The sequence below is a fragment of the Dendropsophus ebraccatus genome, chromosome 10 (assembly GCF_027789765.1).
Source record: "Dendropsophus ebraccatus isolate aDenEbr1 chromosome 10, aDenEbr1.pat, whole genome shotgun sequence".
NCBI classification, from domain to species: Eukaryota; Metazoa; Chordata; class Amphibia; order Anura; family Hylidae; genus Dendropsophus; species Dendropsophus ebraccatus.
In genome coordinates, this window is record NC_091463.1 from 22,817,109 (window position 1) to 22,841,188 (window position 24,080).

Consider the following 24,080-nt stretch of genomic DNA (forward strand, 5'->3'; position numbering starts at 1 on the left):
ACTGGTGGTAACAATCATATGTAAGGTTCAAATTCAACCTATAAACTTACTGTGTTGATCCAGAACAAGACAAAAAATCCTTAAGAGGCAGATACCAGTTGGGCCATACTAGGGGGAAAATTTGGGTTGGTCCATTCCCTCAGTTATCTTCTTTGCCCTCTTCTGCACTGGCTTCAGTTTGGTCATGTCCATGTCAGCCATTTCTTTGACCTTATGTATAAAAATGTAGTGTTGTATTGTATTGCTTTAAAATGAAAATGAGATGCAAAAATGGTCAAAACTTCACTAAATATGGGACTGTAGAGAATGAAGTGTTCAAGGCGCACTGCTATGCATGATGTGATGGGTGTAAAGGAAACAAAATGTTCTTGGAAGCTACTTCAAGAAGTTACCAACTGTCTGTGAGCGTGACCATAAAGTCATTGTATAAGATTAGATATTCTTCTTGAAAGAAATTGGACACAGCTCGGATAGAAGTAGGTCAACTACATCAGTCGAGTAGACTGTACTCCATTGACCCGTTTCTGATGATGGTCCCTCAAAGCAGTCCTCAACACCTGCAAAACAATTGTTAGAAAAAGTTTGTCAGAACAGGCCTCACTCTTTATACAGACTCTATCGACATTGTGAAGACTATTCTAAAAAACAAGGCAGGTGTTGGTGGTCCTAGATTATGTTGGCCCAATAACTCATCTTCGTTGCCAGTAAGCACAAGAGTCACGCCAACTTCTTCTCCTTTAAAGGACAGAGTTGGAAGTGGGGGCACCTTTTAGGCCAAGGTTAATAGGTAGGGTCTCAAATGGCACAACAGGGGTCTATGCAACTTTTTTGGCCCGTGTCCCCTCCATCCTAGCTACAAAGTGCATTTATTTGGGGTTTAGTCACAGGCGGTTTGTCGCACTTTGGAAAAAAACAATGATCTCACTTTCTTATAATCTTGTTTGACATCTACTTCCTTGGCACATTCCCTGGTATCACTTTTCACCTCATCCAGTCTCTGAGCAGGTTAATAAGGATTCAGTGCTTACTTGGCTCTTCTCAGAGAAATCTTATTTTTCCTCCCGCCACCCCTCACTCTCCTGGGGTGTTTGCTTCCATTCTCTTGATCCATTAAATGCTCCAGGGCTGCCTGACTGTAGACATGAACTGGAGCTACAGAGATGTCCCTGACTGCCCGGAATTGGCCGCAGTTATTTAAATGTTCATTCTCTAGTCGGAAGAAATTCCATATAAGACGCCTACAAAGAAAAAGATGTCTTCTCACCACGACAAAATGATGAGTCCTAGATTATAATACTGTAAAGGTCCTCAGTGATGGTGCAAAATCTGGACCCACCACCAAGTAATGGAACAAAGGGACCTCCCACTCTTCTAACCAATGTACCACATGTGCATTACAACCTTCTTTGGAAAAACATAAAAAAACTTACTTGTAATGATTTTTGGGTACAGTTTATGGATGTCCACCTTCTGATGTGTCTATTAAGTTTATAAAACATGTAGTTCTGTCACATTGGCTCTTTAAAGGGGAACTCCGGATAAGAAAAACTTTTTATCTATTAAAAGTACATTAAAAGTTATATAGATGTGTCTATACAATGTTCTACCACACTGGTAGCTGATAGAAATCCAGAAAGTGAAGAATAATGGCCTCTTGCCAATCCACATTGTCTCCTGCTCCTGCTGCTCTCCCACCTTAGGAGACAAATCTTCCATGCCTCTGTCTCACATTGGGTGTGTTTGCTGAGATCAGGCTGATGGTGCAGAGAGGGGGCAGGGCGTGATTCACCATCTCAGACTGGCCAGAAGCAGGTGTTTCGGCTTCGTGCAAAAGTCTACAGAGAAATTAGGGCTGTGTTCACACATGTTGGAGTGTCATTGCAGTACTGCAGTATCTGCACAAAAATGATGCAGTAACACAAATAGATAATGCTAAACAGCAGAGAGGATAAGAGCCAACATTGCCAATCCCACCTGCACAAAAAACAAGGCATAAATAGTATATCCCATGTAAGATAATATCGAATAAAGTCCTTTTTGTCGGAATCAACTTCAAAGATAAAAGATGCTTGATCATAATATGTGCGAGGAGATGAAAAGAAAAAAAAAAGAAAAAATTTAACTTAAAAAGTTCTTTGCTTTATTCCAATATCAGCATTAAAGGTAGAGAATACAGCGTGCTGTGCGGGTGGGACCACAATGAAATTATAAAGTACTGCAAATAAGGCTAGGTTCACACTGCGTTTTCAGCATCCGTTTAACGGATCCGTTTTTTTTAACGTCCAGAAAAATAGGGTCAGCAACGTTTTTTGTCCGTTTTGGTCCGTCAAAAAAAACGGATCCGTTTTTTTTTATAATGGAAGTCAATGGAAAAACGGATGCACACAAATGAATCCGTTTTTTGCAATCCGTTTTTCATGCGTTTTTTGCAAAAAACGGATGCGTTAAACGGATGCTGAAACTGCAGTGTGAACCTAGCCTAATTCAGTAACACAATGAAACTGCAATGTGTGAACACAGTCTAGATGTTCTGCAACAGATTTGGGCGGGGAATAGGCAGGGTGGGGGACTGTGATGAACAGCTGAGGGAAAGCATTGCATTCTGGAACCTGTAGTACTGAGTACATTTGCTCAATCAGGAAGTGCAGAAACACAAAACAGAACAAAACCCCCGAAAACAAATGGATTTTTGGTAGTTTCAAAACTGGGATAGATAGGTAAGTATTGTTATATGCTTTTGAAGTTTCATTTTTTTTAACCTCTACCCGGAGTTCCCCTTTAATATACCTGGTATCTATGCCTAAGGCCTATCACTTATGAGGCAGGACCACTCCCCCTAACAGTGGTTGCTCCAGCCATGACCTTGTGGTCATGCTCTTGACCACTTGGGCGAAACATAGTGCCCATGTATGGGCTGTGATAGGACACATCGGTGGAATAATGCTTCCCTCTATGCTTTCATACACATATGAAGTCATTGAATAGCTCTGGTATCTACTTATTGTTGTTGAGGAGCCTGTTACAAATAGCAGAAATATTCTCTCTTCTCTGGTCTCTTAATCATACATTCCATCATCTCCTTTTCCGTATATTTAAAAGGTTGCTAATCTCATTCTAATTACTATCCCACGTACTTGTATTTTTATCTTCCAACTGCTGGCAATTATAGTCTGCTCTATAATAGGTCCTAAGCTCGGAGTTAGGACCCAGCAACGGTGACTGTTATAGGTAAGGACCAGTTCTTCCATCTTCTGCCCAGCAGGGTACAAAAAGTAGTAAGACTGTGGTAGAAATATGGCTTACACGTCTGGTGGCCCAATCTAAAAGATAGGACTACTTCACATCCCACCACCTCCATCAGTAATATAGGACTAAATACATTATACAATCTACTCATGGCATAGTGAGAGCTCTGTTGTGGCACCACATCACCCACTGATAATCCTTGGCTTGGCTATGCACTCTCATGGTGACCTAAACATGCGCAGTACACTGTCCCATATACCTAAAAACTTCTAGGGGACCCAAAATGCAGGTCACTAATTCCGATTCCTCTGGGTATCTGTCTTGTGCATAAAAGATATTGACCACCCATGATATCCTCAGGACGATATCACCAACGATGGCACTGTAGTAGTATGCCTGAAACACAATACAACACAGACAGTTATACAGCAGATAAAGGGTGTAGACAATGTAGTACCATTGACAAGTAAGGCTCCTGCCACCATAATTATTAAGACATGTGGATGGAAAAACAATTGGATATTCACTTAAAGGGGTTGTCTAGAGCAGTGATTTTCAACCTTTTTTGAGCCGTGGCACACTTTTTATACTTAAAAAATCCTGGGGCACACCACCAACCAAAATGGCACAAAATGACACTAAAACAGTACATATTATACATATAGTTAATAATATAGATTCTAAATGTATTTATACTCACTCGGTGTGAAACCTGGGCCTGTTTTCTCTCCTGTGCTTCTCTCCACCATACTTCTCCCCCCTACTTCTCTCCTGTGCTTCTCTCCATCATACTTCTCCCCCCTGCTTCTCTTCTGTGCTTCTCTCCTGTGCTTCTCTCCCCCATGCTTCTCTCCTGTGCTTCTCTCCACCATACTTCTCTCCCCACTTGCTTCTCTCCACCAAACTTCTCTCCCCCTGCTTTTCTCCCCCATCCCCATGTTTCTCTCCCCCATCCCCATGTTTCTCTCCCCCATCCCCATGTTTCTCTCCCCCATCCCCATGTTTCTCTCCCCCATCCCCATGTTTCTCTCCCCCATCCCTATGTTTCTCTCCCCCATCCCCAGGTTTCTCTCCCCCATGCTTCTCTCCCTGTCTCTACACCCCCCCCCCCCCTGTTTCTCCCCCATGCTTCTCTCCCCCATCCCCATGTTTCTCTCCCCCATTGTTTTCTCCTGTTTATCTCCCCCATCCCCAGGTTTCTCTGCCCCCCCCCCTCCTCCTCACCTCCTCCGAGATGGTCGCCGCTGCTGTCCGCCTCACCTACTGGCCGCCCGTCGGGCCCGGACGTGAGGATAGGAGGAGCACGTCCGGGCGCTACAGGCGGCCAGTAGGTGAGGCGGACAGCAGCAGCAGGGCGATCTGCAGGGGCACCATAGTTTGGGGAACTTCCCCGCGGCACACCCGACCATGTGTCGCGGCACACTGGTTGAAAATCACTGGTCTAGAGAGCATAAAATAGCTGGAGAGCTATTGAACATCAGGTGTAGGCAATGCTAGCAATATGCACCCATCCCTCTCTACCTTAGATGGCCATAGGAGGAAGGTAAGACTTTCAAGACAACCCCTTTAAGGGGAAAAGCAATATTTATGCCCAGACTCTTACCTTTTTTGTGTAGACCATCTCATCTCGAAGGAACTTGTTTTGTGCATTTACCTCCAGCAAACCCCAGTCCATCTTGAGGTCCCACACGGTGGTGAACACGGTGCCCGCGCAGGCTGTCAACACCCACCCATAGAAATAAAACGTCTCTCCAGAATTCACCCGGGGCCACACTGCAACATACAAGCAGACAGTTTGATGTGTTCCATTTCCCTTCACACCGAGACCGGCTCAGTATTAGATTTATGGGACTGCGGAATAAATCAGACGTAGGCGCTATTGATTATTCCTGAGGCAAATACACTTCATGAATCTTTTTATTTATTTCCACATATTGCGAGAACCTATTTTGCTGCTGAAGCCAGAAGTGGAGAACAATGTAATATATTATTAACTATATTTATGTATTTCTGCAACTTCGGCTGTGTGTATACCCGATACAGTCGAGCTCCTGGCCCCCATACAAAGGCTATAGCCTCTCCTGCAGCACACGCACATACAGGACCTCTATAGGGCACCTCGTGGTTACAGATGACGTCATACAGTTCTATACATTTAGGTTGAAGTCAATAAAACTCACATTTCTCCTCTCATAGTTTCCTGGTCAACACACTATAGTTTTAGCAAGTTTTTCTGTTTGGGAGTCTTCTTTGTATGTGACACAAGGAATTGTCCCTTTAAATATAAGTGCACTGTGCCTTTAAATAACTTGCAAAACTTCTGTCATTCCTGAAAATTCCTGAAAAGCTTCTGATTGAGATCATGGGAGATAACTGGAGGTGACCTTGGACAGGATTTTAAGACCTCCTTGCCTCTTTGCTTAAAGCGTACCTGTCACTTTAAAAAAACTTTTGAAAAGTTGTAGAGACAAGTCAAAAGTTTTGATCGGTCAGGGTCTAGGTTTATAGGGCCCAACCAAATACTAAAGAACAGGCAGAAGCTCACAATGTAGCGCTTTTCACCAGCTCTCTGTGTACACACAAGACCCATAGTCTTACATTGGTCGTGTACACATGCTCACTTCTCCAGGCTCGTTCTCGCAAGTGGTCTGGGTCTGACCACCCAGACCACGATCGATAAAATGTCTTTAGAACTTGTCGAAATTTTTTTAAAGTGACTTAAAAGAATGTGGATCCCCAAGTTTATGCTTAGATGCTGTTTCCAAATGCCGGAAGGTTCCACATTCTGTTGCTATACAGTGAAACCTCTCAAAAAACATCACCTTTCTGAGAGGGAAAACCACTTTATCCAGATCAGGTTTCATGTGTCCCATCGCTCCATACATTATGCATAGTGATCGCTCCCACTACTCCAGAAGTTCAAGGGGTTGTCCAGCGAAAATCTTTTTCTTTCAAATCAACTGGTGTCAGAAAGTTATATAGATTTGTAATTTACTTCTATTAAAAAATTTCAAATCTTCCCATACTTATTAGCTGCTAAATGTCCTGCAGGAAATGTTTTTTTTTTTTCAGTCTAACACAGTGCTCTCTGCTGACATCTCTGGCCGAGACAGGAACTGTCCAGAGCTCTCCTGCTGGAGGATGAGGATTCATGTAAAACTGAGACAGAGTTCCTGTCTCGGCCAGAGATGTCAGCAGAGAGCACTGTGTCAGACTGAAAATAAAACATTTCCTGCAGGACATACAGGAGCTAATAAGTATGGGAAGACTTGAATTTTTCTGATAGAAGTAAATTACACATCTATATAACTTTATGATATCTGTTGATTTGAATGAAAAAGATTTTCGCTGGACAACCCCTTTCACTTTTTATTTGGTGGTTTTATATTAAGGCAGTTGTAGACGGCCATGCTACCAACGACCGACCACGTATATGTAAGTGTTAGCAATCAGGAACAGGATGACACAAGAAGAGGTGAGCCCTGAAGCTGCCACCTGCCCTGCTGTCCCTGCCTACTTGCCTCAGAAGCCCTAGGTGGCAACGGACAACTGGACGGGAAACTCTGATCCTTACTAAGTGCAACATAGAACAAAACAAGACAAACACACACAATAAGGAAAAGTCAGAGGTCCGGGTCAATAACAAACAAGCAGCGCAGTACTATAGGGAGTCCAAGGGGGTAGTCAAAAAGTCAAGAACCAGAAGTCAGATAACCAGAAATACAATGCAGGATATAATGCTAGGTCAAAATACACTAGTAAACTAAGCACTATCGCAGGCAATGGCTGAGACATAGGAGAAGATACTTATGGAGTCCGGAGTCCCAGCCCCAGGCGTGATGGGGGCTGAGGCTCCACGTCCAGAAACCCTCTGACAGTTGACTGGTGGTGTTAGCTGTCAGTCAGAATCACCACACCACGCCTAATGCCGATCTGCTGGAGTTGGCGAAGCCCTGGCCGCGGCAACATTAAACAGGAGTGCCAACGCGCCCCCAGCAAACCGGCCGGCTGCTATGGATGCCGTAGGTGCACCTCTAGCAACCGGCCGTGCCGGTCGCCAGGGACGCTGTCAGCACTGTCAGCCCGGGTCCTGACAGTAAGCTTCTGAGCCACTGGGAATGTGATGAAAGAAATAAAAGCTAAAATAAATCATTGTCTCTAGGAATATTCTGACATTTCACATCCTGGAAATATAGTAGTGATATGACCTGAGAGAGGGAACCTGTACTAGGATGAAATGTCAGGAATGGTGAAATACTAAGCTTTAATGAATGTGGTTAAGGAGGATGTGACCTTTAGCTTTATATGAGACGGGTGATGTGTCACTATATAACTAAATAAAAGGGGCGCTTAGGGCTCGGGTAAAGCTGGGTGACTGTACCAATGGGACTCTATTCTGTAATTGACCCAGTTTTCTCAGAAATAGACCTTTTCTATATAACATTACAGATGATATCTCTATGACTTTGTTTGGCGGAAATCCCCTTAAGGCTATGTTCACAAAATGTACGAACAATGGCCGTTGTTTGGCACTCAAAAACAACGGCCACTGTCTTGAGTGTCAAACAACAGCCGTTGTTGCATTGAAAATAACACTGATTTCAATGCACAACGGACGGAAATAATTTACATGTCTTTATTGCAACACATTTCAATATAAATAGAACGTCCAGCAAGTAATGAGTAAGGGAGCCTATCTCTTTGGAAATGTCCAGAATATGGCCGTCATCTTGCAAGCTGCCATATTGGATCAAGGGCAAGTTTTTCCAGTGCGAAGGTGGTCATGTAGCATATCACATTTTTGCCATTAGATTTGTAATATCAATTGACTGAGCAGGCAGGTCCAACTTCTGGCTCAATAGCAGGAAGGAGAGAAAAGTTTGGTGACCAGACGGAGCCAAACGGAAGCTACAGGATAGGTAAGTAGTTTTTTTTTTTTTTTACGTTAGGGGCGCAGCGCAATATTAGTTATAGTCTAGAGCCGATATCCCCCTTTTATATAACTACATGCTCCACCCGCATAGCTCATTTTTAGGGTAAGTTGCAATTTAATTTTCTTGTCACCAAAATTGATGCTTATAATGAATTAAGCTTTTTGTTCTGTCTGCAAACACAAGTCATCTCAATTTACCACACAGAAGTCTCTGCTGCTAATGACACGTTCCACAGAATTTGTAATCTATCCAGCAGTAGATGTCAGCTAAACCAAGAGATTTGTAAGAAAAAAAAAAAAAAAAAGAATTTTTTTGCAAATTTAAATGATGTTTTCCCTTCCGTGAGAATTAAAATATCTTTAAGACAACATCCTGACAAGTGTGTTTAGTTCTCTAATTAACCAGTGTGTTTTGAAAGCCACCAATAAGACAGAATTAGCTGACAATTTCATACATAATTCATACCTGTTCCAGGCAGTTCGCTCCCAAACAGAAAATTGGATTTAGTATTTTCTTTATTTTTTCCCTTCGTTTTGTGTTTCTAACACCCCCCCCCCCCCCCCCCTCACCTTTAATTCATACCTTTCTCAGTGGAAAACATAGCAGCAAATGTCACCATAATAAAGACGGTTGCGTATTTCCCAGCATTCAGTATGTGAGGGAAGAGAGAGTTGCTGTCCCAATAACGTCTAAGGCATTGTGCAAATCGGATCCAGGTAGGAATACACTGAATGAATCTTCGCACTCCTGGAGGGTTGTTAGTGCACTGAAGACCTATTGGGAAAAATAATTCTGTGGGGCCCACAATGAATGGACAAGATAGAGATATTGTGATACATAACAGGACTATGCACTGCCATGTAGAGAGACACAGCTCACGCCAGGGGGTCGGACTGCCTGGCAAGTTGCATGCATGAGCCCTATTAATTAGAATAGCACTAATACATGGAAATCACCAGGTGTGGAACTTTGCATTGGCAATCCAATCCCTCCACCAACTGTGGAAAGCAAGGGCCCTGTTACATGGACCATTAATCGTCCGATTCGGCCGATTAGTGCTCTGTTTAATAGAGAGAATGATAAGCTGATGAAACGATCATCGGCTGATCGTTTCTTTAGGTCTAGACCTAAAACTATCGGGCATTGACCGTGCATCGCTACGTGTAATAGCAATGCGTGGCCGGAGGTCGACAATTGAACAATTTACATTACCTCTCCACGTTCCTGGTCTCCTCCTGCGCTCTGCTTCCTCCCCGGTCCTGTGCACTGCAGCTTTAGAGCGGCCGCTCAGCAATGTACTGGCCACAGTGGACCCGCTTTAGAGTGGCCGGTCAGCGCAGACAGGCTGCTCTAAAGCTGCAGTGCTCAGAACATGGGGAGGAAGCAGAGCGCAGGAGGAGAACAGGAACGTGGATAGGTAATGTAAACTGTTTGGGCAAGGGCTGCACAGACATCGCTAACGATGTCCATGCAGCCCTTGCTAAACAATTATGCGGCCAGGTAAAAGGCCCAATAGATCGGCCATGTAGATTGGCACTAGTTTACACTATTGATCGGGCCATCATCAGCCGGTGTAATAGGACCATAAGGGGCTTTTACATGTTTCGTAATTACAGTCCATGCTTGGGCGATGTGCTATGGAGCAGAATTCAGAACATTGTGTCAGTACAGTTGTGCAAAGAAGTTAAACAATTTCAGAGTTCCCACCATCCTAATGAATTCATAATGAGCTCCGAACTCCGAACGTGTTTCATGTGCACGGAATATGTGAATGTCCCCTTAGTGGCAGTGCATAGTGACAGGTACCCTTTAAGGACTTGTTCATACTGGAAATTGTCTGTAAAATCAATACAGTGCAGAAGGCAGTGGCGTAGCTATAGGGGTCGCAGCGGTCGCCATGGCCCCCCCTTGCCTCTTCCTCCTGTGCTCCCCCAGCCCAGCACCTCCCATACACTAACCTTGTCCCGCTGTGCCGCTGGCACATGCTGTCATCTGATTGGGCCTCTTGCCTAATAAGATGACAGCAAGTACCACCGCCCCTGCCTCCAGACATCTGCGTTGGCGGCCCAAGCTGTGTCCTATGGCCGTACCTTTATGGCATTGAGCTCCAGCTTGTGCTGCAATCCACCTCTCCTCAGCGTTGAGGCCCCTCCCCCAGGTCAGATGACATCACTGTACAGCCGGCAAGTAACATCAGAGAGTACAGCAATGTTGTGATCCAGTGGGGGAGGAGCCTCAACCCTGCGGGAACCACTTCCACCACTGAGGAGAGGAGGACAGGAGAAGTGGATTGCAGGTGACTACTACCAGGGCCGTTTCTGGGGTCTCTGTTTAAGGCCGCCGCCCCTCACTAGCACCCCCCTCCCCCACAGGACTGCAGGTGACTACTACATTATCTGTACTCAGAGATATCACTGTGTTATCTGTGGTGTTAGATAGGACTGCAGGGGACATCTACTACATTATCTGTACTCAGAGATATCACTGTGTTATCTGTGCTGTTACATAGGACTGCAGGTGACTACTACATTATCTGTACTCAGAGATATCACTGTGTTCTCTGTGCTGTTACATAGGACTGCAGGTGACATATACTACATTATCTGTACTCAGAGATATCACTGTGTTATCTGTGCTGTTACATAGGACCACAGGTGACATCTACTACATTATCTGTACTCAGAGATATCACTGTGTTATCTGTGCTGTTACATAGGACTGCAGGTGACAGCTACTACATTATCTGTCCTCAGAGATATCACTGTGTTATCTGTGGTGTTACATAGGTCTGCAGGTGACTACTACATTATCTGTACTCAGAGGGATATCACTGTGTTATCTGTAGGTGACATTAGGTGACTTCTCCAGGTTGCAGAAGTTCAAACTTCATCATGCCCTGCTGACAGTTTATTATGGGAGTTGTAGTTTTACAACATGTGGCTCTTCAGGTTGCAGCACTACAACCCCCATCATATCCAACTGGCAGTTCATGATGAGAGTTGTAGTTTTTCAGCTGGAGAGTCAAAGATTGGAATACAATGATTAGACAATGACATAGTACAGTCCATTAATTATAGGGGGCAGTAGTGCAGTACATGGTGGTGGAGGCAGTGACAGTGCATTAGAACATACTGGCACATTAGAGTTATTGGATATAATGTTAGATATGACTTTGCCTGATCGGGTGAGATGGGGGGGCCCCAAGCTAAAATTTTACAATAGGGCCCATCAGCCTTTAGCTACGCCCCTGGCAGCAGGCATGTGTGGGCATCCCTCTGATAGAGCCTGATAGAGAATAAATGAAGACCTGAAGGGGACAATTTTCCTCTGTTCTCCCAGCAGTTTGACCTGCACCGATCAGCGTGTTCTACCCTATCCTATGCACAGGGGATAACCTTTGGAGTTGAGGATACCCCTTTAATGCTATAAATATGAGTTAAATCTGTGGTGAATCAGCAGAAGAATCTACAATCTGATTTTCAGCAAATGTTATATGGATTTGTACCCTTAGTCATAAATCTTATATCCATAAATGAAGTTAAAGTGACACTGTCACCCCATTTTGTCATTTTTACATCATTAAAAACGTTTAAATGACTAATTTAGCTGTCTCCATACCTTATTTCAGATTATTAGTCATGGTGCTTGTTCTTGTGAAAAGTGTACTTTTGTCCACTTGTTACTGCGCCAAAGGGACGTGACTTAGTCTCTAATGTGCCACATCGCCCCGCCCCCATCCGTGTCGTCATCATCGCATAGGCCCCGCCCCCTTAGCGACCATTGGTGTGGGTCAATCAAGGGGGGTGGGGCCTAGATCTTTAGGCTGGCCTTTCCAATGGCTGCTGAGGGGGCGGGCCTATGATAACATCCCGGATGGGGGCAGGGCTAAGTGGCGCTTAGGTTGCGAAGCCCCGCCCACATATACCAATCCACAGATAATAAAAACCACTTTTTACCAGAACAAGCACCATGACGTATAATATAAAATAAGTAATGAAAGTTGTAACATTTACCCTTTCCACCTGTGGAGAGTCGTCATAATGCAAAAAGGGGGTGACAGTGTCACTTTAAGGAGTTGCTGTATAGGATACAGATTCAGCGTAAAATCAAGGTAAACCTGAAACAACATAAAGATGGTGCCCATGATCTATCATTTCTAATTGTTGGCATTACCTGTTGGATGCAGAGTCGGCGCATATGGGTTCCTCCAGTTCATGTCAAATAAATAAAAGCAGCACAAAGCCCAGAAGTCAACAAATACTGGGGTGAGACTGTTCAGCTGATCCGCCAGCCAGAAATCTGCAAAGCCCACCTTGTGTAGAGGAGCTGTGGCCACTTTATACTGTTCAAGATGAGAGGAGTCAGTTTAATGATTGGACATTATTATAGAACAGCTAGAAGATGACTAAACCAGATGCCCTATTCAGCACTAACTAATGATAAAAATTAAAAGGGTATTCTGCTCAAACATAACTTTTCATATGTTGCTGCCCATGGAGAGACTAACAATTCCTTCCATACTTCTTATTATCTATTCAGTCTCCTTCCCCCAGTTCTGGGCTGCTGCTTTCTGCTGAAGACACAAAAAAAGTATAAGAGCTGTTCTCTCTGTCTCTGTTCTCCCCTCCCTTCGGAGACGGCTGATGTAAACAAGTTCCTGGCAGGCTTTATCTGCAACATTGTAGCAACTTTGTATTGCAGGTAGGGACTTGTATACATGAGCCGTCTTAGAAGGGAGGGGGGAGGAGGGGGAGACAAAGAGAAAAGCTCACGCATTTATTTTTGCCTTCAGCAGAAAGAAGCAGCTCAGAACTGGGGGAACGAGACTGAATAAATGATAACAAGTATGGAATGAATTGTTAGTAGGGATGGTCCAAACCCGCCGAGATTCGGGTTTGGCTGAACCCGAACGCTCGGCATCGGATTACCGCTGTCTGCCTGCTCCGTGCAGCGGGCGGATACAGCGGGAGGACCGCCTGGAAAACTGGGATACAGCCTATGGCTATGGCTGTATCCCAGTTTTCCAGGCGTTCCTGTAACGCCTGGAGTAGTGGATCCACTGGACCGTCACTAGCGATGGCACTAACCTCACCAGGGAGCGGAGTCTAAGGGGCCGCTGGTTTTCACCAGAGCCCGCCGCAAGGCGGGATGGACTTGCTGCGGCAGGCAACCCCCAGGTCGCTACCCCTGGCTTGATTGCTAGAGACGGCAGGTGAGGCGTGGCAGGAGCAGTAGGCAGGAGATAGTGCTGGCAGAGGTCTGTAGACATAACCGCAGGTGACAGGCTGAACACAGGAGCAATGGAGTGACAGGGGAGCAGGAACCAGGAACAAGGACTAGGGACCAGGTAGCGGACAGGAATCAGGAACAAGGACTAGGGACCAGGTAGCGGATAGGAATCAGGAACAACAGGGGGCTGGGCCAAACGCTATGGGAAGCATGTAGAGGCTCCAACACCTGTAGTGGGGCAGGGCTGGAATATATAGGGAGTGATTGACATGTGGACCAATTAGGAGCGCACTGCCCCTTTAAATCTGAGACAGCCGGCGCGTGCGCGCCCTAGGAGGCGGGGACGCGCGTGCCGGCCGGCACAGTGAGAGACAGAAGCGGAGGAGAGGTTAGGCGCCCCCAGGGGCCGAACTAGCAGCAGCGCCGGGTCCCTGCACAAGGACCCCGGCAGCTGCATGGGGCAGGAGGAGGTCGCGGCGGCGGCCCGGAACACGGGACGCCGCAGCGGCCGTGACAGTTCCTCCCGCTGGATCCGCCCGCTGCACGGAGCAGGCAGACAGCAGTAATCATTGCGGATGGTTCGGGTTCGTATGAACTCCGTACGAACTCCATCCGGACCATCCCTAATTGTTAGTCTCACAATGCGCAGCAACATATAAAAAATTTTATGTCTGAGTGGAATAATATTAATATTAGCACCATATAATCTGATTTTAATTGCCCCCAAAATAAAAAAAAAGTTTTTTTATGGCCACCTAGAAGTGGAGTTCCATAGAGCTAATGCATTTTCATGCTTCTTCCTAGAAGTCCTTAAAGTAGATCTGTGTGTCCCCTACCTGTCAGCAGTATAGGATAGAGGCAGGAACGCTGAGAATGGAAATATATAGTTTTCCATGCTGTGATTTAGTATTGTCTAGTAAAAAGCTTTTTACCTACGACCAAGATTCATTGAGATTGTCCTAAGTGCCCCGTCCTCTACACAAATACAAACAGGAAGAACTGTCAATCACAGTGTGTGGGCGGGGCAAAACTTTCTATCCCTGGACTTGATCCTATACTTCCGTCAGATACAGACCTGACAAATCTACTGAAGAACAAGATTATACGACATGATAAATTTGGCCACCCGTGATATTCTCCATGACTGGCTGGTGCGAAGTTCATTACTAGAATGAAGATATAGAAGAACTTTGGTATCGTGCAGTTTTAATTTGGTGATTCTCCTCAATTAGTTGTATTGAGAGTGACTCCAACGGAAGAGCCAATAAAGATAACGGAAAAGGTAAAAGTTCTCTTCAGACTATGTACTTTGTATCTAACATGCTCCATTAATTCTGTAATTAGGCATTAGGCCTTACGTTCTTATAATGTAATTAGCAAAGTCATTTAGAAAATGAATAGAAAGCAGTAACAAAGGACAATTTGAGCTCTCGGATTGGAGTCACAAGCAACAGGATGAACTATTCATTAGCATTGTACCATTAGGGTTGGACAAACTTCCAGATTAGGCCTTACCATTAGTTTCAGCAGCCACATCCTGGACTTGTAGTAAAATATTTTGGTAGGATTGAGAAGAAGAAGAAGCAGAAAGCTGTAGAAAGCCAATGGATTGGCTTGAAGAGGAATGGGAAATAGCTGGCTGTATAGGCAGCTTAAGACGCTCACACACCAGGTTACTCCAAGAAAGCCAGAAATCTGTAAACCAAGGTGACCAAATTACCTACAGAAAGATTGTAAATTATAACAAAGAAAATAATAAAGTAGCATAAAATTAAGCATGAGTACTTTCTAGCCATAAGTCTCTCTTCATGCCACTGCTCTAAGACTCACATGATATTGTTAATGAGATAGACATCTTGCAAAAAAAAAACCCTGAGAACTTAGAAATTGTCTGGATTTCTGCATTGATAGAGGAACACAATCTAACTAGATAAATAACACACAAACAATTCTACTATTCAGTCTTCTATTGAGTAAACATCCACTGTGCAGAGAGAAAAAGTACACAAACCTCTGTTACTGACTTCTCCTAGAGCTAATTGATCACAGGTGTTTCAATTAAAGGGAATCTGTCAGATTCCGGGTCCTTTCTAAGGTGCTGACAGTGTGCTGTAGCTGGCAGTCCCCTAGTGAGCATGGCACCTTTTGGCAATTTGTACGTGCAGTGGATTATGCACAATGTTACATCTCCTACTGTAATGAAGAGTCAAACAGGAGCTGTTTGTGCCACACTCTGGCACTCCTCACCACTCCTTCCTCCTCCCTCTTCTTCATGAATAATCAATGTTGCCCGGCCTCCTGCTCGCTCAGCTGTCAGCGGGTGATTGCAGATCAGTCCTCTGTAGGCAGTTTTTGTCTGAAAGAAACACTGACATGTGGTTGAATCTCTGATTCCAAAGGTGTTGCAGCTGTGGTCTAGAGGTAACTCACCTCACCCAAACAACTCCTTTTTGACTCTACATTACAGTAGGAGACCACAGATTGTGCATACAGTAATTCGCTGCACAGACAAATTACCAAAAGGCACCATGCTCACTAGGGGACTGCCAGCTACAGCAAACAGCACACTGTCAGCCCTCAGGTAGGGCCCAGGTGCTGACAGATTCCCTTTAAAAAGGTTGTCCTGGGAGAAGAAGGCTTGAGCCATCTTCTGGTCTATGGCCAACCCTAATTACTCCCTGCACTGTGGATGTTTATTCATTGTGCTCAATAAAAGACACAAACAGTACAACTGATTGCGTTTCATTAGTTTAATTCGATACAGAGCAGATTTTATTAGTTATTATTGCAGAAATCCAGACAGTTCTCAATGGTTCACATACTTTTCATTTCTAGTAATTCTAGATCTCTCAGTTGTTGGTGGGCTTTTGTTCTCAGACCTTTACTATTACAAGACATCAGCTGACTCATTGTTTTGATATTCTATTGGAATTTCTAATTGTTGTCACTGTATTATTGTTCTAGGACTCCCAACCATCATCACCCTCTGTTCTTGGTCTGTTCTAGCTCTGGAATCGTCATTGTATAGTATGACTGTTATGATTGTAACACATTAAATGATCTTGTCAGGACAGTCAATTTTAAAGTGAGAAATCTTAACCTTTTCCGATACACATTCGAAGACAGTTATGATGGATGGAATGTGTATGTAAGGACTAATTACTTTCTATTCACTATCATTCTTCTATGTTGGCCTCAAATGTAGGCTATGTCGTCTTTGATTTTGTCATCTTACTTGTCTTCTGGATAGTTTGTTACTGTCTTAAACACTGCTCAGACGTTTGTTCATGGGAACCAAGTGGATTGAGGGTCTCCTTATTCTCTACATATGACCACATTAAGGTATTTTGTGGCTGCTCAAATCTAAATAGGGGATGGGGGGGCATGTTTCATTCTGAAAATTCAAGAAGGGAAGAGGTATAAAATCTGAGTGCACATAATCCAAAGTGGGGTCTTTTGCAACATTGATGTGAAACTATGCAGATGTTCAACATCTAAAGCTCAAATTTGTGTTTTATTGGATATCCACCTAAGTAGTCTAAGTATATCTAGTTCTTGTCTACTTCTTCCTATTTTATTGATTTTTTGCTATGTTTTCTTTTTTTTCTATATCACTTATGTAAACAACATCTATTCACTTAGCTATTGTTGCACTGAATTCATTCTAAAACAATTGGTGTCCGAAGTGCGATGTCTAATGTCAGTGTGCCACAAATATAAAAACTGTTTATCAGTGTAAGGCTATGTTCACACTACGTATGAGACCGGCCGTTCCGTGACCCCAGCCGGGTCACGGAACGGCCGGTCTCTGGCCGGATCATCTTGGCCGGTACTTAAAGCGTAACTGTCATTTCAGGGTCATTTTTCTGAAAACATTAAATATCAACAGTACAAGCGATTTTAAGAAACTCTGTAATAGGTTTTATGTACTAAAAGAGTTTCCTTCTGGACTGAAAAAGCAATCTCCCAGCCTCCCCCCTCACATCAAATGAAGCAGGATTTCTGTCTCCATTATGTGGCTATGGAGAGGGGAGGGGCTGTTAGGAGTGACTGAGCACGGAGCAGTCCTGCACAGCACAACACCCTGCAATCTTCTCTCAGTAAGTTCATAGATAAGCACTGACCCTTCTGACCCCTGAATCCAGCGTTTTAGGTGCCCAGAGAGTCTACAAACAGCTGACCTTCATGTCACCTCTTCCTGCTCCCTCATCTCCCTCAGCCCCTCCCCCCTTCATAGGCTTACAATGGAGAGAGCAGAGCCCGTCTTCACTGGCTTCTCTGTAATGAAGACGTGTTTGCCTGATAATGCACAGATAAGAAGTCAGGGGGGGAGGCTGGGAGATTGCTTCTTGAGTACAGAAGGAGGCTTTTTTGGCTGATGAAACCTATTACAGAGTTTCTTAAAATCGCTTATACTACTGATTTCTGCAATTAAAAAAAACATGATAGTTACGCTTTAAGTACCATCTTTCGGCTGCGGAGCTCTGATGTGGGTGCATCAGCGTGCGCCCGCATCAGAGCTTCCCATAGCCCACGGTGAAGCAAGCGGCCGGAGCCGCTCACTTCATTGTGTGAACTGACAGGGCTTTCTGCGGCCGCAATTCACTGAATTCCGGCCGCAGAAAACTGACCTGTCAGTTATTTGCGGGGCCGCACAGATCCCGGCCGGAGCGTATTCGATGTGTGTACGCTCCGGCCGGGATCCCATTGCACATAAGGGTATGTCACACACCGCAAAACTACGGCCGTAGTTCTGTGGCGAGAACTACAGCCGTAGTTTTACGTAGTGTGAACATAGCCTAAAGAGGACATCTTCTAAATTAGTACTGTTACTTTTACAAACAACTGTATGATTGTAATACCTCAAATAACTGAATGTAGGACAGATTGTCTCTTGGGTCCAGCTCAAATATTAGGATATGGTTCACTCCAGCCTTTCTCCAGCCATAGTTATTTATCCCCAAAAACAAAAAGAATTCAACAATCAAAAATCCTGCTCTGTAGAACCGTAGTAGTGGCCAAATGGTGGTTATCCTGGGCGAACGACAGACTAAAATGCAAAATAATACATTTAGATAATGGATCAGACACCTCCCTAGTGGTAGCAACTAATTTCTTTTCTGTAAGAGAACTTGAAGGTTGTCACAGACCCAACCCTACATATCATACTGTGATTTAAATTACCATGGCTTGTATGCCCTATCATATTTATTATATCAGGTCTGAATCAAGGTCGAAAAGACCCCCTGGGCATTGTTAATGTACATTGTAAGATATTAGACTATTACTGGCAGGTCTGTGCACGAGGGAAGCCTTAGGTTGCTTACATATGGCAATATTTTCATCATTATTTTCTATCAGTATTTGTACACCAAAACTATTATCAGCTGATCTGGACAATATTGTCCTGTCCAGTGATCCAGTGATCACAGCCAATGAACGAGAACCATCTTTTAAGCTGGTTAAATAACCATTGTTCATTGCAGATCAGTGGACATTGATTGAAGCGTGGATCTTCAACATTGTCGCTTGTATTGTACCTATGTAAGACCACCCTAAAGTAATAACCATCAACACTTACTACTGGAGTTAATCTAGTTAGTAATGTAGAGCATTAAAACTGTGTACAAATAATATTGTAATTCTTATGTATTTCAGGAACCCCGTAGGAGGTGGAGGCCTCTGGGAAATTGCTTCTTTGCCTTCTCTATTATCTCCCCTTGACTTATATACCTGTAATGATGATTAGCAGACAGAAAGCAATTATAAGTCCAGAAAACATTCCAACACGGAAAGTGATCCACACTGGAACTGGCTGGAAAAAAAAAACATATAAAATATTATTCTTACATTGTGTTATATTACAGTCTGACATGTAATATACACTGAATGACCACTATATGAGAGATACCCAAATTGTAGGGCACCGGACCTCCTTTTGTTATCAGAACTGCACCAATTCTTCAAGGCCCAGATTCCCCCAGGTAAGGAAACCATTCTGAATGTATATTGGCCCATGCAGACAAGATCACTTCTCATAGTTTCCACACATTAGATAGTGGTCTTGACTTGTTTTGAACAATCAATTCTACATAGTCTCAGATGCTCTTTAGGATTCAGATCTGAGGACAGTGAAGACCAGGGGAGGAAAGTGACCCGACCATAGGTAGGGTATAAACTGAGAAGGGACGGGGAAGGATGGAGACAGTGAGCCATAATCTGTTCCCATCAGCTGACCCTGCCTACGCCTCAACAGTCTTTGGTGACTGCGGACAACCACGAAGATGGTCCCTTTTTGTGATGACACTGAGAAAAGACTAGACAAACTACATATAAGGGGTAGTCAACAGGCTGGGGTCAAAACCAAATGGGCAGCAAAGCACAAAAACAGAATCCAAGAGAATAATCAGGTAACAGAGCCAAGGTCAGGATAAGCCAGGTAACAATACAAGAAAGACATACAAAGACGCTTTGCACGCTTAAAAACCAAGTCTAATAGCCAGTGTGGAGTACAGGGTTGTGAGACACTTTATAGGAGGTCATGGACCCAGTCCATGACGTGACTGGACCACACACACATAAACAAAAACAGATGCAGCACAAATCAGAAAGACCAGATGTCAATCACCAAAGCAAAAGACATGAGAAGAGATGGGTGTAGTAAAAAATCAATCAGCATAGCAGAAGGAGTAGAACTATGTTCAGAAAAGTGCAAATAAAACATAGAATACAAATACAAAATCATGAGAGCAGCATCAAACCTATTCCATGAGCCGTGGTCCTAACAAGTATGGGCACAACACAAGCAAGACTTTGTCATGTTCTTTGAGCTAATCCATGACTAAATGACCCTTGTGCCATCATGCATTGTCCTTTTGACATATGGGAAAACAGCTGCCATGAAATATGAGCTTACAATACTTAGATAAGGCCTACTGTCCAATGCTTCATCAACAGGTTTCAGAAAATCCAGGATGTGCCAACAAAACATTACCAACATAATTACACCACCTCCACAAGCCTGACCGGAAGGGTTTATCAATTTACACTGCTTTTGTCAGATTAACTATTTGCATGGTGCCACAAAAAAAAAACTGGATCCAGGCCATGTTTCTCCATCTGATTAACCATTGGCTTGATGCCACAAAAATCTGGATCCAGGCCATGTTTCTCCATTGCTCAGCTATACAATTTTTGTTTTTTGGTCCACTGCGGTCTTTCTTACTCCTTTAGACACAGTGGCACTGGTCGTTCCATGTGAAGTAACAGTGAGTTGCACATTCAGATATTTTAGCCATCCACCAGTTACAGTTTGCGTTACACCTTAACATCGGTCCCAATTGGTGTTAATGGATCCCATCTGTGTTTCCGAAAGTAGGGGGTTGGCCATAATAAACAGAAACTGCTTAATTGTGTGGCTCGTTGATAGTAAATGAGACCAGACAATATGATAACTCCTGACGAGCACAGGCATGCATCTCGAGTCATCATGTAACTTGAGCACCCCCTCCTTGTCTTAAGACTTAGGGCTGATCTATCAATAGGACTATAATTGTAAAAGGAATATAAATGCAAAATATTCTACACTAAAAGGTAAGAAATCCTCCGTTGTGAAGTTTATTTATTTATTTAGTTGGAAAGAGCTGGCACTAAAATCTTCTTTTTGCAGATTTATGAGTGGATGTAACATGCAGAAAGGCATTAACATAACGGCACATCAGCATTTTCCCCCGCTGAAATGCTACTACATGCAAATTAAAATGGAGCATTAGAAGAGGCTGAAGAAATTTTATGATCATTAAAGTTTGTGACAGGCACATACTAAATCCTGCTACATCTGCGAGGAAGGTGTGCCTGTAACTACTTTGTTTCCAGAGGGGCCTGCAGGGCATTGTGGGTCCTTAACTAAATTGTTTCTGCTGGTTAAAGGGGTTTTCTAATGAAGTACATGTAACAGGAGCATTTCACCAGGAGATCCCTGTTGACGCAACCCACTTGGAGATGATTATCTTTGGGACTGTGAGTTTTAGCGCATAACTAGAGGCTTAACTGAGAGACAAAACACAGCAATCGCTAAGCTCAGGGAGACCAGGGACAAAAAAATCAAATGGAACTTAAATAGGGAAATACCAGGGTGGCCCCTTTTACGTCAAAGTCTAACTCTGTGGCGAGTATTGCGACATGACAAGGGTTTACCAAGGCAGGCATCAATCCACAGACGATCGTTTCGGGGTAGTTGCCCCTCGTCAGTGTGGAGTAGGATTCTGGCTAACAGGGGCAATGAAAAATAGACCAACAAAACACAGCAATCGCTGAGCTCAGGGAAACCAGCGACAAAAAAATCAAATGGAGTACTCACTGAAGAGTCTCCACTGATGCATTGCCCCCTATAAATTTAAATATGCAAAAGAAGGGGAGTCTCAGTTACGAGTCTCAAAACACGGGAATAGCCAGATATCCCTCCAGGGGAGGGAAGCCTATTGCCAAGGGGGTGATCACCAAACCACCCTGATACGTAGCCCCTTAAGTCCCACTCGGTTGCGAGTATTGGAACATAAATAGGGAAATACCAGGGTGGCTCCTAACTGAGAGAAAAGAAGCACAAGGACCCCCAAACCTCACAAGTAGTATCATGGTGCTCACTTGCTCTAGTCAGACAAACTTTGTAATACCTGCCAAGCTATTGTATGTGAATTTGCTATCGCTAATTTGGATCAGACTGTTCCTGTTCAGTTTAACCCTGTGTGGTCTTCCTCTTTTAATACTTGCCCATAGGTCTAGCTGGATCCAGCTTCACATATATCGCACTTGAACCGCTATTGAATCGCCATTGTACTTCCACATATTTCTAACTTGGATCCTACAGAAAAACATTTAGCATGGAGGTACAAGGGCACGTTGTTTCAGATGGAATAACACCACACATATTGTAACTGACAGCGTCTCTACACGGTACAGTCAGTGTGGTTGGCTACTAAGGAACCATATAACACCTGTACACTGCGTACTTACTAAACAACCCGCAGACCATACTTTTCCTATACTGTGTATGATATATTTTGGCCCTGATTGGCCCTTTGTGAGACATCGACTTCAATTTCTGCCCTGCAAAGGCTTGACCTGATTCCTCTATAAGGAGCAGACATAAGCACAACCTGAAAGTCACTTTGTTTTACTGGGATACATAGAAATCCGCAGCAGGAAAATGACTGGCGGAGGAGCGGAGATTCTGAGCAGGATGCCAGGGCTGATTATCACATCTGATCTCACACCATGCCTCGCTGGAGCAGCTTCTGAGCCATGCATACTATACAACATCAGGCTTTCCTCCATGATTCTGCCTTGCTATACACAGGGATTATTGTTGTGCATCGTTCTAGATGACTACCTAACAACTCGGGACTATGGAGGATGCCCTGTATGTGCTGGCTTATTCACAGTCACGGCTCTGTTCATGGTTTAGTTTCCCATACCATGTCCAGCAAGGGCAACTACCTCACTTAAGGTAGCTATTAAAGGGGTTATCCAGCGCTACAAAAACATGGCCACTTTTCCCCCTACTGTTGTCTCCAGTCTGGGTGGGGTTTTGAAACTCGGTTCCATTGAAGTAAATGGTAGGGGGAAAAGTCGCCATGTTTTTGAAGCACTGGATAACCCCTTTAAGTGTTTTACTCCATAGGATTAAAGGGGTATTTGAATCTCAACATGTATAGTATATCCACAGGATATGTCATAAATAACTGATAGATGTGGATCCTACCTATGGGATCCAAAATGAGAAAGTCTGATTACTGCCTTATGGATTTCCAGGATTTTAATCCTTAGTGTAGGCCATCAATGTGGGGGTCCGACTCCTGGCATCTCCACCGTTCCTCTGAGGGAAGAAGCCAGGGTTATGAATTCAATTTCCATCAACCTACAGTAAGAATTGTAGAACCTGAATATAATAAATCTGCTGTTGTTGATTCATTAGGTCTTGTAAAGTTTTTCCAAGTGTTCGGACTTCCTGAATACTCTACTTTCGCCTGAATGAGTTCTTACTAATAAATAACCATTTTCTGGGTAGAAATCGTCTTTCACCTTTCTCATGTCAGAGTTGAAGGTCACAGCAACATCTATTGGCGGAAAAGAGAACTACAATATCATTCTGTGTATGTAATATTACCCAGACTGTTCTGTAGATCATGTGACTGATTTGTCAGGGTGACTCCTGGTGGTGGCAAAATTTTTACTATGACTATAATGATCAAAAGTTATAGTCGACTTTTACAGGAATTCACTCTTTTTTTTTTTTTACTCTGCCCCCCAACCCTTTGGTTGTCTACTGGTGACTATACTTACGTCCGCTTGGTCAGCACTCACCCCTCTGGCACTACATGTGATCACTCTGGCACTGCCACTTACGACCCAAATTTGGTCTCTCCTGTTCTCTCTATTAGGAGTCATAATTCAATAGTAACATCAAAACCACCTGCAACCCACTAGAACTTAAAACAAGAGTGAAAACAAGTGCATATACAGTCTAACGTGGAGCAAAATGGGGGCACACACATGGTACCAATTAGGCCTTATTCACACGTCCCGTAAAGTTGTCCGTAAAAAGGACATGTCCTAGTGCGGATTGTGATTTCTGTACCAATAGAAGTCTATGGGATCCATATTTTTTACGGA

The 24,080-nt window shown here is 43.8% G+C and overlaps 1 protein-coding gene across 1 annotated transcript in view; it reads right to left on the reverse strand.

Annotated features, from left to right (window-relative positions):
* Nucleotides 1-508: 508 nt before the first annotated feature.
* The window catches only part of LOC138766384 (solute carrier family 53 member 1-like), a 56,753-nt gene continuing 33,181 nt past the window's right edge, over nt 509-24,080 (reverse strand). Inside the window, exons 9-17 of the mRNA XM_069943961.1 lie at nt 19,143-19,224; nt 18,272-18,459; nt 14,925-15,104; nt 12,354-12,522; nt 8,763-8,954; nt 4,850-5,019; nt 3,506-3,642; nt 1,029-1,238; nt 509-557 (exon numbers count right to left, since the gene is read on the reverse strand). Coding sequence (XP_069800062.1) covers nt 551-557; nt 1,029-1,238; nt 3,506-3,642; nt 4,850-5,019; nt 8,763-8,954; nt 12,354-12,522; nt 14,925-15,104; nt 18,272-18,459; nt 19,143-19,224 — 1,335 coding nt within the window. The 3' untranslated portion in view covers nt 509-550. The remainder of the gene's footprint in view (nt 558-1,028; nt 1,239-3,505; nt 3,643-4,849; nt 5,020-8,762; nt 8,955-12,353; nt 12,523-14,924; nt 15,105-18,271; nt 18,460-19,142; nt 19,225-24,080) is intronic.